General features: G+C 39.2%; 1 protein-coding gene across 2 annotated transcripts in view; it reads right to left on the bottom strand.

Annotated features, from left to right (window-relative positions):
• Positions 1-15,424, bottom strand: part of CCSER2 (coiled-coil serine-rich protein 2) — a 148,719-nt gene that overhangs the window by 111,119 nt on the left and 22,176 nt on the right. For both annotated transcript variants that reach the window (XM_006872453.1, XM_006872454.1), the window contains exon 3: positions 5,665-5,755. In XM_006872453.1, coding sequence (XP_006872515.1) covers positions 5,665-5,755 — 91 coding nt within the window. The remainder of the gene's footprint in view (positions 1-5,664; positions 5,756-15,424) is intronic.

Below are 15,424 nucleotides of genomic sequence, written 5' to 3'. Positions count from 1 at the left end.
CAAAGGGCACACCCCACAAGCCCACCCCCTGGCAGTCAGCATACAGCCCCTCTCCCACCCTGAATCCAGGGTCCCCAGCTGCTGCATCTCTCCATGTCATCATCTCTACTTCCATCTCTGGTGTCATTGCTTCTCTGCTTAGGGTCCTGCACTTCACTCTTCTCCCTTGATGGTTCCAAGGTCCTCTGCTCCTGGACTGCAAGATCAGAGGTTGAACAATTTGATGAAGTTGACCTATATTTATGGATGTAGTAACTCAAAATACCAATGGAGAGGAAAGGAGTCTTCACATCAAGGGTCAATCCTATCCCTTCTGTACATAGGGTTGATAGGGACAGGCAACTTAGACATTGGTTACTTAAAATGGGGTGGGGGTGGGGCTACAAAGGCACGAAGTGACTGGCTTACAAGTTTCCCAGAGGAAATTTAGTTTCAGAGTGTGCAGGAGAAGGTAGAATCCCCAATGAAGTTTTCATGTTGTCTAGATGGGTCTGGTGAAAAGAGATGGGGATAAGATTCTTATGATTCAATAGTGAGTAATTGTTATCATGATGAATTGCAATTGTCACAACTGTAAAGGTAGAAGTTTTGTAACATCAAGGGGAGAGTAGTTAATTTTACATTCCTGGAAGAGAGGACCCTAGGACCATCAAGGAGAAGAGTATGAACAGAATGTAGGACTCTATCCAAAGAAGCAGTGACACCAGAGATGGAGGCAGAGATGAGGTCCCATGTAAACTACCACTCAATTCACAATAAAAGTTAAAAAAAAAAAAAAAATACATGAGTCAATGTACAACCTTGAGTATAAGCCATCTGAATTTAGACACCATCTCACAAACAGATCTGGCACACTGCACACTAATAATCAAAGACTAGAAAAGTTATGGGATGATACCAAAGACATCATACATGAAGAAAGCAAAAGGTCAGTAACTAGACAAAAAAAAGAAACAACAGACTAAAATGGATGTCAGAAGAGGCTCTGAAACTTGCTCATGAACATAAAATAGCTAAAGCAAATTAAGAAATGATGAGGTAAAAGAGCTGAATAGAAAATTTCACATTATAATGAAATGTGCAAAGACTGGAGTTAGAAAACCAAAGAGAAGAATACAATTAGCATTTCTCAAGGTGAAAGACCTAAGGAATACACATTCAAGCCATAAGGTAAAGTACTGAAGAATTCTAAAGGTAAAAATACTGAGCGACACATTAGGCTTCAAAAGATGGACAGAAACGCAAACAGTCACAAGGAATTCGTTGCTGTTCAATCATAAGAGTTGATCACCAACAGATGATACTGAAAGAAGTCCATACAACTCTGAAGACATTGGATTATAAATTCACAAAACTGTTCAAAATGGTGCTGCAAAGTTATTTCAACCTTGTTTAGACCTTATTTGGCCATGGCTCTTAGTTCAGCCTAAAGGGGTTTGCCCTGTTTTGAAGGCAGGTTAACCGTTAAAAGACTTTCAAAGGTTCTGGCAAGCTAGCAGAGGAGGTGAACAGGTCCATGGAGTGATGGAGCAGAGAGAGGGAAATTGAGAGGCATAAAAGGAGAAAGAGGAGTAGTGGGAGAAAGGCCTTTACGTTTGAGATGGACTTTGGAAGAATCTGACAGAGAATTCATTTGAATGCTTTTACATTTTTCTTCTACCATTTTGAAGAGTCTCTTAAGGAAACAATTAGTAATTCTACCCATATCAGAATTTTTGCCCAGAAGAAGTTTGGTACCTACCTGACATCTCCAGTTTAGGTTTGATTTAGACATAATTTGCTATAACCACATTACTAGAAAAGCCTCTGGAGAGTTCTAGGAAGTGGGTATTGTTGCTGTGAAGTCACTGAGTCACTTCTGACTCAGAGCAATCCTGTGTTCAACAGAACGAAACACTGCCCGATCCTGGGCTATACTCACAAGCGTTGCTTTTGAGCCCACTGTTGCAGGCAATATGTCAACCCATGTCTCTGGGGGTCTTCCTGAGTAGTGCCCCTCTACTTCTCCAGGTCCCAGTATGTGAGACAGAGAGGCCCCATCGTCGCTTCTACAGAGCGTTCTGACTGTACTTCCAGCACTTTTCTCCTTCGCACAGTTCATCATGACTTTATAAACCGCTACTTTAAATCCGGCTACTCTTATCAATGGAGAAGAGATTGAAGTTGTCAAGGACTTCATTCTTCTTGGATCAACTCTCAACACTTGTGGAAGCAGCAGTCAAGAGATCAGATGACGTATTGCATTGGGCAAATCTGCTGCACAGGAACTTTTTAAAGTATTGAAGAGCAGAGATGTCAGCTTGAGGACTAAGGTGCGCCTGACTCAAGCCATGGTATTTTCAATAGCCTCATATGGATGCGAAAGCTGGACAGTGAATAAGGAAGATCATAGAAGATTTGATGCCTTTGAGTTGTGGTGTTGGAGGAGAATACTGAAAGTGCCATGGACTGCCAAAAGAACCAACAGATCTGTTTTGGAAGAAGTGCAGCCAGAGTGCTCCTTGGAGGCCAAGATGGCTAAACTTCATCTCTCATACTCTGGACATATTGTCAGGAGGGAACAGTCACTGGAGAAGAATGTCATGCTGGGTAAGGTGGAGGGTCAGAGAAAAAGAGGAAGACCCCCAATGAGATGGATCAGCCAGGTGACATCTTTGATGGCGTCAAGTGTGGCAGCGGTAGTGAGGTTGGCCCAGGATCGGACATTGTTTCATTCTGCTGTTCATGGGGTTGTTATGAGTCGGTTCCGACTCGATGGCACCTGACAACAACAACAACAACAACACTCTTCTTCCATTACAAGAAAAACTATTTATGTCTTGAATAGATTTATTAGAAACTGACTAATCAGACTTAAACTTGCCGATTAGCTGTATGTATTTTAAGGCTTAAACATTAGTCAGGATCTGCTGTCACAGAACCCCTATAATATGACCCTCGCCAGAGGCAAACTCTGTGAGTCCATGATTTCGAAATGCTTTGAGAATGATAAAATTTCTTGACCTCAGCATGAAAGCAGATTAAATGACCTTCAAGTGTCCTCGTGGTTCCTCAAGAGCCCTGGGTAGCACCGTGCTTAACCATCTTATAGCACACCATGTGTGTCAGAGCAACACTGCGCTCCATAGGGTTCTCAATAGATGATTTTTCAGAAGCAGATCACCCGTTCTTTTTCCCAAGGCACCTCTGGGTGCACTGGAACCTCCAAACCTGTTGGCAAGTAGCTGACAAATTGGGCTGCTAATATCAAGGTCAGCAGTTTGAAACTACCGGCTGTTCCACGGGAGAAATATGAGGCTTTCTGCTCCCATAAAGATTTACAGCCTCGGAAACCCTATACAGGGTCGCTATGTGCAGGAACCGACTCCACGGCACACAACCACCACCACCACCACCGAAGCCGTCCTGGATGCAAATTACAGGAGGACAATCTCTGGCACGTGCAGGACAGTTGCTTTAAGCAGCACCAGAGGACCCCAAATGGAAATGTGCACAGCAGTTTTACATGAAATTACCCACCAAAGCAAAGACAAATTGGCCACAACAGTCTTATTAATGTTGTTGTTGTTTAGTGCTACAGAGTTGCTTCCAACTCACAGAGACTTTGTACAAGGTGTTCACAGACCCACTGACCAGTGCCAAACGAGGACTGGTGGAGACACAATTTTCATAACTGGTGATGCATTTCTGAACTATCACTAGCATGATCCTGATACACAGTTCTGAGACTGACCGATAGCTTTCGGGCAGGAAGAATAAAAGACTGGCCAATATGGCAAATGCGAGCTAGTGGTCCAGCGCATTAACCCACAACGCCACATGAGTAATAGTTCCTGGAATGTCTGTGTCCTAATCCTGAGAACATAAATAAAAGGGGAGTCAAAATATCTGTGGTAAAATTACATTGTATTTTAATTCCATTTTTATCCATCAACTTTTTGAAGCCCTCTTCTATTATCTTGTGTGGTAAAATTTTAGGACCTTGCAGGTGTGATTAAGGATTTCGACTCCACCTGAAAGCATGCAATCTGTGCCTTAGAGAATTCTAGTTTCTGCCTTGCAGAAAATAACCTAAAAACTCTCCCATCTCCCCTCAGAAAAACTGTTTTGACCTTTAGTTTTATGGCCTCTGGAAAAAAATAAGATGTGTCTAAGCCTTTAAATAAGGAGCTCTGGTAGCATAGTGGTTACAAATCAGGCTGCGAACCACAAGGTCAGCAGTTTGAAACTACCAGCTGTTCCGTGGGAGAAAGATGAGGCGTTCTGCTCCCGTAAAGATTTACAGCCTCGGAAACCCTGTTCAGGGTCACTGTGAGTCGGAACCGACTCGACAGCACTTACCAACAACAACAAAGCCTTTAAATTAAGCTGGAGGTTATCAGGAATAACTGTCTTAATCAACGGATCATGAAGACCCTGGGAATGAAGTGATTTTCAAGATAAAGAGAAAAGGCTCTGTTCTTACTCACTTCACTGTGGAATGTAAAGAAAAACAGATCAAAATGCTTAGCTAATGTACACTGCTCTTTGTAATGTGCGTGCTTTTGAGGATCTGGAGGAGAGTTTTGAGAGACCATTCTCCCTGTCCTCTAGACTGCTGGCTTTCTGTTACTCAAGCCTGAATCGGAGCTCCTCCCATCCCTGTGACTGACTACAGTGACAGGGAAAGCCCTCACTTCAGTCTGTCAACACACCAGCCTTCTTTAGTTCATCCCCGACCCCTGGGAAGCCAAGGATACTGAGCAAATGTTGGCTATCAGCGCACACTCAGCTTTCTGGAGCCATTTCTCAGCCTAGGATAAGCATCATTTCAATCCTTAGCTCCAATGCTTTTCCTAGGCTGGTCTGAGATTCTTGACTAACCCTTAAGTCAGACAACCCCACAAAGGCAATGTAAGTGGGGGCAAGAAAGTCCAAAGCCCACTGACTGGCATGGCATGATTATCTGAGGTCCAACCCAGGGAGCTACAGAAATCTGGAGAGGGAAATAGACTGGAATGAGGAGTGATAACAGGTAGAACAATTTATTCAGAAGAATTACTCTTTATAATGTTTTTATCAATGCAATAATTTTAACAGCTAATTTACATGACAATAATATCTATTTCTCTAATTATATTAACTTCTTAGAACCAAAATGAGGCAAAGGGAGGAAAAAATGGATATATATATATATATATATACATACACAGAAATAAAAAATTTCATTGATTACTTACTTTAAACATAAATATAAGATGTCATTGGATCATACCAAATTAAACCAAGAACTACATAACCAGGTTTTCAATTTTAGTTAAATTTTCAAATGAATATATTTTACTTCACTTAAAATTGATTTTCAAGGAAGCCTGATAGCATAGTGGGTTATGAGTAGGGATGCTAACCGCAAGGTCAGCAGTTCAAATATACCAACCACTCCATGGGAGAAAGATGAGGCTTTCTGCTCCCATAAGATTTACAGCTTTGGAAACACTATATAGGGTCGCTATGAGTCAGAACCAACTCCATAGCCTACAATGAACACTGCCACCAAGAATGGTTCTCAGTCTTAAAAGACTTTCTTAACTGTGATTAGGAAATCTACAAAAAACAAATAAACAGATGACTGAGTCAAATGACTTTACCTATTTACCTCTGGGGTTTAATACTGTCCTCACTCACCATTCTCAATAGATGTATCCTCAGGCAGATCCACATCAAGCATAAGGTCGTCATCCTCAAGATCACACGATTCAAGATTATTCAGAATATCCTGTGAGCAAAAGCAGTAAATGATACTATAATGCAGACTCAAAGATTTATGAAATTATTAGATTTGAAAACATCATAATATGATCAACCTTGTTTTACTCAATATTTGAATTATAAGAATAAAACAGATTTTAAAAATAAAAGTTAAAAATTTTTTTTAAAAGATTCAATTGGTTTACTATTTGTTACATCCTAGTCTTCCTCCCTACCAGATTTTTATTTTTAAAAACTTAACATAGTGTGTCGCAGGATACTGTTCTAAGCACTTTTACCATAGTGTATCACAGGATACTGTTCTAATAAGCACTTTCAACATATCAATTTATATCATCTTCAAACAGCTCTAAGAGGTAGTGACTATGGTAATCCCCATACATGGCAAAAATTAATGAACAAACAACCAAAGTCTGTAGCCAAACTAGTATCTGACCACCACCGAGGTTCAGCGCCTGAATTCATGGTTTTAAGAACTACCCTGATAAACTTTAAATAATGACAAACTGCCCAAAGTTTGGGGCATTTCACAGGATAAGCTTGGCTGGCTGGGCTGTGTGCCATGGAGTCGGTTCCAACCCATAGCGACCCTGCACAGGGTTTCCGAGGCTGGAAATCTTTCTCCCACGGAACAGCTGGTAGTTTCGAACTGCTGACCTTGTGGTTCGCAGCCCGATTCTTAACCACTGGACTTCAAACTGCAAAGTTGGTTTTTCTCCAGTGGAGAAAGATGAGGCTTTCTGCTCCTGCAAAGATTTCAAGCCTTGGAAACCCTATACAATGTCGTCATACATGTTATTGTAAAGTGCTGTCGAGTCAGTTCTCACGGCACTTTACAACAACCCAAAGTTTATTCATAGTTGATATGGGTAATTATGCTTTGCTATACCTAGGGACTGGACCACTGACATACAAGAATGAGACAGCATTGAATGACACATTTACTAATATCCATTTTTGTACTCAACTCCTACTATTACCATACTGCTTAGTTTTGTTTCGGTCATGGTTCCTGATGGGTTCTATTTGCAATCTTCTTAGCTAACATCTCTCCTTAGAAATAAAAGTGTTTTGCTCTTAAAGGCTCTTACTCTGATGCCTAAAGAACACAATAAACAAAACAGGGAGTTGCCAAAAATTCAAGTCGCATTCAGAAGAGGGCATGGAATGAGGGGATATTATTGCTAATATCCGATGGATCTTAGCTGAAAGCAGAAAACACCAGGAAAATGTTTACCTGTATTTTGTTGACTATACAAGGGCATTTGACTATATGAATCATAACTATAGATCATAAGAATGGGAATTCCATAACACTTAACTGTGCTAATGTAGAGCCTGTAAAAGAACCAAGAGGCACTTGCCTGAACAGAACAATGGTCTAAAATCAGAAAAGGGCTGCATCCTCTCACTATACTTAGGCAAACTGTATACTGACTCAATAATCAGAGAAGAATGTAGCATTCGGATCGGAGGAGAGCTCACTAACAACTAGTGATAAGCAAATGGCACAATCATGTTGTTGAAAGCAAAGAGGACTTGAAGCACTAACTGATGAAAGTCTAAGACTAAAGTCTTCAGCATGGATTATACCTCAATGTAAAGAAAACAAAATTCACAACTGGACCAATGAACATCATCATTAAAGATAAAATACTGAAATTGTCAAGGATTTTATTTTACTTGAATCTACAATCAATGCCCACAGAAGCAGAAATCAAAAAAAATCAATGTATTACATTGGCCAATCTGCACCAAAAAGAATTCTTTAAAAAAGTTAAAAAGCAAAAGTTTCACTTTTAGGACTAAAGTGTGCCTGACCCAAACAATGGTATTTTCAACTATCTCACATAACATGTGATTGCTGGACAATGTATAAAAAAGACCAGGGAAGAATTAATGCATTTGAATTGCGGTGTTGGTAAAGAGAATCAACAAACGTATTCTCAAAGAAGTAGAGCCAGAAAGCTCCGTAGAATCAGGGATGCTGAGACTTTTCAGAGTCTTTGGATGTGTCATACGGAGGGACCAATCCTAAAGAAGGACATCATTCTTGGTAGAGAATCAGCTAAAAAGAGGAGGACCCTCAATGAGATGGATTGACATGGTGGTTGCAATAATGGGACTCAACCGGATCAACAACAACCAAGGCCAGCAAAATTAATCCTGAGCTGAACTGCACAAGCAGCAAACAGAGAGCAGTGCACAAGCTTACCCCCGGATAACACCCACCATAAGGCAGTTGGGGAATGCCAATGAATACACCAACACATTTTTATCACCTTAATCCAAATACAACACCACCACATGCCTCGTTCATATGAAAAAATAAAGCAGACTAGTTCAAACAAATAATCAAGAAGCAGAGCTAGACAATGTTTTTGAGGAAAAAGAGGTACTAGAAGTCTCTGAAAGAAAGTTCAGAAGAATATTTAGTTACCTACAAACTTTTGACAGAAATGTTGAGGAAAACAAGAAAGAATTCAGAAAGGCACATGAACAATCAAACAAAACAAATAAGCTACTGGAAACAATGCAAAACCTGTAAACAGAAATCCAAAAGATTAATATTAAAATACAAAAAAAAAGGACAATATACTGATAGGGCAAAAGAGTAGATTTGAATCAATGAAAGTCAGAATTAGTGAACTAGAAGGTCAATCGCTTAATACTAGAGTAAACTAGCAGAACAATCAGAAAAGAGAACAAGAAAAAAATCTGAAGAAAGCCTAAGATTCATGTGAGACAACATGAAGAGTAACAACCTAGGGGGAACTGGATTTCCAGAACAGGAAAAGACAAAGAAAACCAGAGAAAAGAAAGTTGAAGAACTGCTAGAAGAAAATTTCCCTAATATCATTAAAAGAAGATAAGCATTCAAAAAATAGAATAAGCCCCAAGCAGGATAGACCCCAAAAGAAAGTCACCAACACATACCATTATCAACACAACTAAAGAACCCAGAAAGCAACTGGGGAAAAATGGAGTGTTACCTACAAAGGAAAACCAGTAAGATTAAGCTCTGATTTCTCAGCAGAACCCATACAGACAAGAAGGCACTGACAAAACTTTTAAAAGAAAAAAACTGCCCAAGCAGCAAAGCTGTCCCTCAAATACGATAGTAAAATAAGCACATTCCCAGAAAAACAAAACTTAAAGCACTCTGTAAAACCCAAGCCAACTCTACAAAAAATATTAAAAGGAGTTTTTTGGACTGATAACCAACAACAGATGACAACTGGAAATTCATGTAAGTGGCAACGTCAACCAAAATTCAGGCCAGGCCTGAAAGTGTACAGACTACAGGACTGAATCGAGGGAATAAGATGTCAATATATGATAAGAACAAGTACAGAGGGAAGGAAATGTATACAGCTACAGAGTTCCAGGTGGTGAACAACTCAGACAGATTTAAAAATTAGACTGTATTAAAATGGAAAAGAAATTAATAAAGTACAGGGTAACCAAAAAGAACCTTAATATACCTTCACATCAGATCAAGAAAGAGAAAATCCATCAAGATGTTGTAAACATTAAAACTATTAAGAAGTTGACAAGAAAAAGCACCCACAAAACATTAACTTAGCATAGGAACGCATGCAGAACAATGAAACCAAAAAAGGGCAAATTTACTGCAAGCAATTCATACCTACCAATAATTACACTGGTCAGTCAAAAGATAGAGAAGAGCAGAATGGATAAGCAAATAGTATCTTTCAATATGCTATCGACAAGACACAGAACTGACACACAAAGACAAGCACAGATTAAAAATTAAGGAATTGAAAAAATTCAATCAAGCCCTCTCATAAAGGAATCCTTCTGTGTATCAAGTTGATGTCATAAACACAGAGAGAAACTATTTCAACTTCTCTCAGTACGTATATCAATAGTATACTTGTTATTAGGTGCCACTGAGGAGGTACCCAACTCTTTGTGACCCTAGGCACAACACAATGAGACACTGCCGCAGACTGTGCCGTCCTCATAATCGCTGCTGTGTTTGAATCGCTAACTGCAGCCGCCGTGCCAGTTCATTACACTCACGGTCTCCTTTTTCACTGACCCTCATCTGAAAAGCATATCCTTCCCCAAGGACGGGTTCCTCTTGTAACATGTCCAAAGTACATGAGACAAATTCTAGTAATTCTCGATTCTAACGAACATTCTCATTGTATTTCTCCAAAAACAGACTTGTTCATTCTTTTGGTATTCCATGGTATATTTCATTATCTTCATCAATATTTGCTCAAAGAATTTTTCAATATTGCAACGTGATGACTGAATTTTTCTTCAGTTGTTTCTGTTTCAGAAATAACGAAAGTTGTATTTCCTTTTGCTTTTCTACCTCCAGGTCTTTGCATATTTCATTATAATATTAAACTTCAAGCAGCCCTTTGAAATCTTTTCAGCTCTTTCAATTCATGTCTTCCACTGCCTTTAATCTCCATTCAAGCTTTCAGACTCTTCACTTACATCTATTTTGGTCTTTTTTGTTATTTTTAGATCTTTGTAATGGCCTTTTTCTTTCCCCATATAAGATGTTCTGATGTCATCCTACAACTTGAATGGTCTGCAGTCATTAGAGTCCAATGTATTAAATGTATTTTTGAGATGGTCTCTAAATGCAGGTAGGGTGTACTCAAGTACTCAAGTACTTCAGCTCCTGTGTACTTCTTCTAATTTTCTTCAGTTTCACCTTAGATTTACATATGATCATTTTATGGTCTGTTTAGTAGTTGGCCCCATGGTGTTCTTCTGATTGATGATTTGAGCTTCTACATTGTCTCTTTCAACAACTGTAGTCAATTTGATTCAGTGTATTCCATCTGGTGAAGTCACCATTTCTGCTATAGATAAGAAGCTATTTCCAATTAATAAGCTGCTGGTCTCATAAAATTCTATCATGCAATCACCAGTACATTTCTATCACCAAACCAAATTTTCTAATTAGTGATCCTTCCTCCTTGATTCTGATTTTGCATTTTTATCACCAGCAATGATCAGTGTGTCATGATTGCATATTTGATCTATGTCAGATTGTAGATGTTGCTAAAAACTTAAATTACTTCACATCTGGCATTAATAGTTGCTAAATAAATTTGATATGCCCCCATTAACTGGTCTTTTTTGTAGGCATATGGATATTAGCCTATCACTAACAGAACTGTACTTGAATATACATCTTGAAAGGTTCTTTTTGACAATAAATGAGAAGCCACTCCAAATGCCAAAGAAACGTCAGTAGCTACTGCATCCGTGCAATTCTATGATCTTTTCCCACTGGTTTCTGGACACTAGCCACAGTTTCTTCATTTGTAAAGGTTCATGGTCCAACCTCTCTTAGCTCATCTTTGAAGATTTCCTTAAAATGCTTCATCCATTTAAAAACCATTGTTTTTTTTTTTGTGGGGCAACATTCCCACAAACTAGTTGCAAATCTCCAATGATTTGGTAAAGATGTCCACTAGACTTCTGTTAAAAATTGGATAACATCATTGACCTTAAAATAATTTCTTTCCATGATACTAAAAGTCTCTGATTTTTGGAAGTCACCCTAACACGACTAAGGCAAGTATATTACCAAGAGAACTTGCCTGAAGCCACCAATTAATAACAGTCATGTTTAAACACATTTTGTTATCCTCATACATTTAAATATCTAAGTGATATTTAAAGGATTAAGAGCTGTAATCTTTCATTAGGTTATATAACAGTTCACATTCTTTACACTCCATTTTATTTTTCTCTAAAAAGTACTTAACAACTTTATAGTAAGAAAGAATTAATTTTGGAAAAAGCTTACCTCACCCCTACTCACGTTCATAGTCTTATAGATCATCACAAGCAGCTCATCTCCAACCCCCAAATGAAAAGTCTGTATTTGGTTTTTAAGGTTTAACCACTAACAGCTTTCAAAGCCAAACATTCCCTTCACCTGTTGCACCACACCCGAGTAAGCTCAAAAGAAAGCCCAGCTCTCCCTTCTCCAGGTGTGAGTTGTTGTTGTTGTTAAGTGCCGTCGAGTCGGTTCCGACCCATAGCGACCCTGTACAGGGTTTCCGAGGGTGTAAATCTTTACGGGAGTAGAAAACCTCATCTTTCTCCCGCGAAGCGGCTGGTAGTTTCGAACTGCTGACCTTAAGGTTCGCAGCCCGATTCGTAACCACTACGCTACCAGAGCTAAAGTTCAAATCATGCAAAGCTAGTCTCTACTTGGGAACCCTCAGACTGGCCAGCCCCTAAATTCAATCAAAACCCGAGTACCTTGCCACCTTCTCCACTCAAGTCACTTGGATACCTTGTGTACCTGCCCTCCACCCTGCTGTCCCCAGAAAATCTCACTACATGAGCAATGTTTCTTTTCATACTCTCTTGGTACATGTGTGACACCAGTCTTGACATTTGAGCTAATTTTGATCAGTGTTTATCCCATCCTCCATAGAACCACCATGACACAAAATGTTACTAACTCAACAAATATGCTGCTGCTGTTGTTAAATGCCATCCAGCGACTGTATGTCCAACAGAATAAAAACCACTATCCGGTTCTGCGCCATCCTGACAATCGTGTTGGAGCCCATCGTTGCTGTCACCGTATCAATCTTGTTGGAGGTCTTCCTCTTTTTTGCTGACCTTCCCTGATGTCCTTCTACAGGGACTGGTACTTCCTGACAACATGACCAACGTACAAGATATGAAGTCTCGCCATTCTCACTTCTAAGGAGCATTTTACTTCTCCCAAAGCAGATTTGTTAGTTCTGGCAGTCCAAGGTTCATTCAATATTTCTAAGGTCTCCCTTATTTATTGTCCCACTTTCACATTGTTGAGGTTAATTGAAAATGCCATTGCTTGGGTCAGGTGCACCTTAGTCCTCAAATGGATACTTTTGTTCCTTAACACATCAAAAACGTCTTTTGCATAGAGTTGCCTGATTCAATACATCATAGGATTTCTTAACTGCTATTTCCCTTAGTGCTGACTGTGGATCCAAGCAAGTAGAAGTCTTTGACAATTTCAAGATTTTCTGCATATCATGATGCTATTTACTGGTCCAGTGGTGAGGAATTTTGCTTTCTTTACAATGAGATACAATCCAAACTAAAAGCTGTAGTCTTGGATATTCATCACTAAGTACTTCAAGTCCTCTCCATTTCCAGCAAGAAAGGCTGTGCCGTCTGCATATCACAGCTTGTTAATGAGTCTTCCTCCAACCCTGATGCCATGCTTTTCTTCATATATCCCAGATTCCTCAGATTATTTTCTTAGTATACAGATTAAGTTTGATGAAAAAATGTAACACTGACACACACATTTACTGATTTCAAATCACTCAGTATATTGTTGCTCTGTTCAAACAACTGCCTCTTTGCCTATAACAGGTTCCTCATGAGCACACTAAAACATTCTATATTTCCCATTCTTCAAAATTTTATCCATAGCTTGTCATGATTCACGGAGTCTAAGGGATTTGCATAATCAATAAAACACAAGTAAACATTTTTCTAGTACTCTCCGCTTTCAGCTAATATCCATCTAATGTCAGCATTATCCATCATTCCATGTCCTCTTCTGAATAGCACTTAAATTTCTGGAAGGTCCCTAAACTGTAACCATTTCTAATTATCTCTGAGGAAAATTTCACTTATATGTGATATTAATGATATTGTTTGATGATTTCTGCATTCTGTTGGGTCAACCTTCTTTGGAATGGGCATAAATATGGAGCTCTTCCACTCTGTTGGTCAGGAAGCAGTTTACCAAATTTCTAGACACAGCAAGTGAGCATCTCCTGTGTGGTATCATTTCAATTTGTATCCGTCAATTCCTAGTACCTCACTTTTTCCAATGTCTTCAATGCAATTTGGACCTCTTCCTTCAATACCATCATTTCTTGATCATATACTACCTCTTAAAATCGCTGAGCACTGACCAATTCTTTTTGATACAGTAACTCTATGTCTTCCATCTTCTTTTGATGCTTCCTGCGTCACTCAATAGTCTCCACTGGTGCTGTTGTTGAGGGCTGGTGAGTCTGCTCCTACTCATAGCGGCCCCCCTAGAGTCCTTTAATACTGCACACCAAGGCTGGACATTTTTCTTCAGTTCTTTCAGAATGGCTTGATAAATACTTAGCATGTTACTCCTTTTTGATTTTCTACCTTCAGGTCTTTGCATAGCTCATTATAATACTTGACTTTGTCAACAAATATAGTTATCAACATACACAAGGGGCTGGAACTGACCAGACAGCACTTAACAGCAACAAAAATATTGGGCACAAGAGACAACTATGTAAATAGGCTATAACTGCTATGCTCAAAGGCTATGTGTCCCACCCACCCCCCACTGCAATACAGTAAGTGCTCAAACACCATGGCAGCTATCTGTGTCTTGGAAAGTCAGAGACAACAGGAAAAAAAGGCAAATTAAAGGAAATCTTAAAAGTAAAGCAAAAGTTGGCCTCTAGAATATGGAGCAACTTGTACGCAAACAGTATGGTGAGGGCAAAGAGACAAAGAGCATCAATTATTACTGGTGTAGGCAGAATTTCTGCTTTATAAAAAGGATAAATATCAAACATTTTAGGTTCTGGGCAAAAAGAGACAAAACTGAAGCTATTTCTTAAGAAGTCAAATAACCATTTAAGTATAACCCTTTGAAGTACAAAAATTCTTAGTTTACAAGTGATAAAAATACAAGCAGCTGGTAAGATTTGATTTACATGTTGTTTGCTGATCCCCAGTCTATTCATAAAGAATAGGGTTTTATTATAACTCAAATACAGAGTTTAAGGGGAAGGAATGGACGCATATCTACATCACAAACAAATAATTAGGCCACACTAAGGAGTTCAAGACAGGAGAGCTACAAGCAAAGATTTTGAAGGGAAATGACAGAATGGGACTTGTATTTAAGTAATGCTCTTGCTACGATGTGGAGAACTGACTCAAGTAGAACAGAAGAGCCAGTTCACTGACGATTTCAGAATCCTTGTGACCGAATGGTGACTTGATAGGAGTTAAGTGTCAGAAAATGAAGAGTAAATAGAAAGTTATGAAACATATTAAGGATTTGGAACCTACAGAACTAAAGTTGACTGAGAAGTAAGGAAGACGACTGGCTCTAGGAAACAGAATGGATGGTGCCTTTTCATAAACTAAAGACCAGTTTGAGCAGATTTCACACTCAATAGATAGGTGTGAAAGCTGATGATTTTGATGTGCCTGCTGTGTATTCAAGAAGACATCTCCAGTACATAATGGAATAAAGTGTGTTAGCAGTCATGTACCCTGGAGTCAGTTCCCACTCACAGTGACCCTGTACCAGGTTTCCAAGGCCATAAATCCTTACAGGAGCAGAAAGCCTCATCTTTCTCCAATGGAGCTGTTGAGCTTACAACTAGGAGTTCAATTCATAAGCCACTCCAGTACCATGGCTTCTTAAAAGGTCCCAGATTCCAGAAACAAAATCTAAAATGCAAGACTCTGAACCACAGATGACAAATGTACGAATAAGGAGTGTGACAACAGAGACAGTATAGAGTGAGAAAACTGGTTTCTAATATTTTTTTCTCCTGTTTAGTCATCTTTATAGGTGTTCTATGTTTCTCCACAGAAATTATTCACTGTACCAAAAGGATATGGTTAATGTTCAACTGTTTCAAGAGGTAGT

Source organism: Chrysochloris asiatica, unplaced genomic scaffold (assembly GCF_000296735.1).
Source record: "Chrysochloris asiatica unplaced genomic scaffold, ChrAsi1.0 scaffold00198, whole genome shotgun sequence".
NCBI lineage: Eukaryota > Metazoa > Chordata > Mammalia > Afrosoricida > Chrysochloridae > Chrysochloris > Chrysochloris asiatica.
This window is presented reverse-complemented; position numbering and strand designations above follow the sequence as displayed.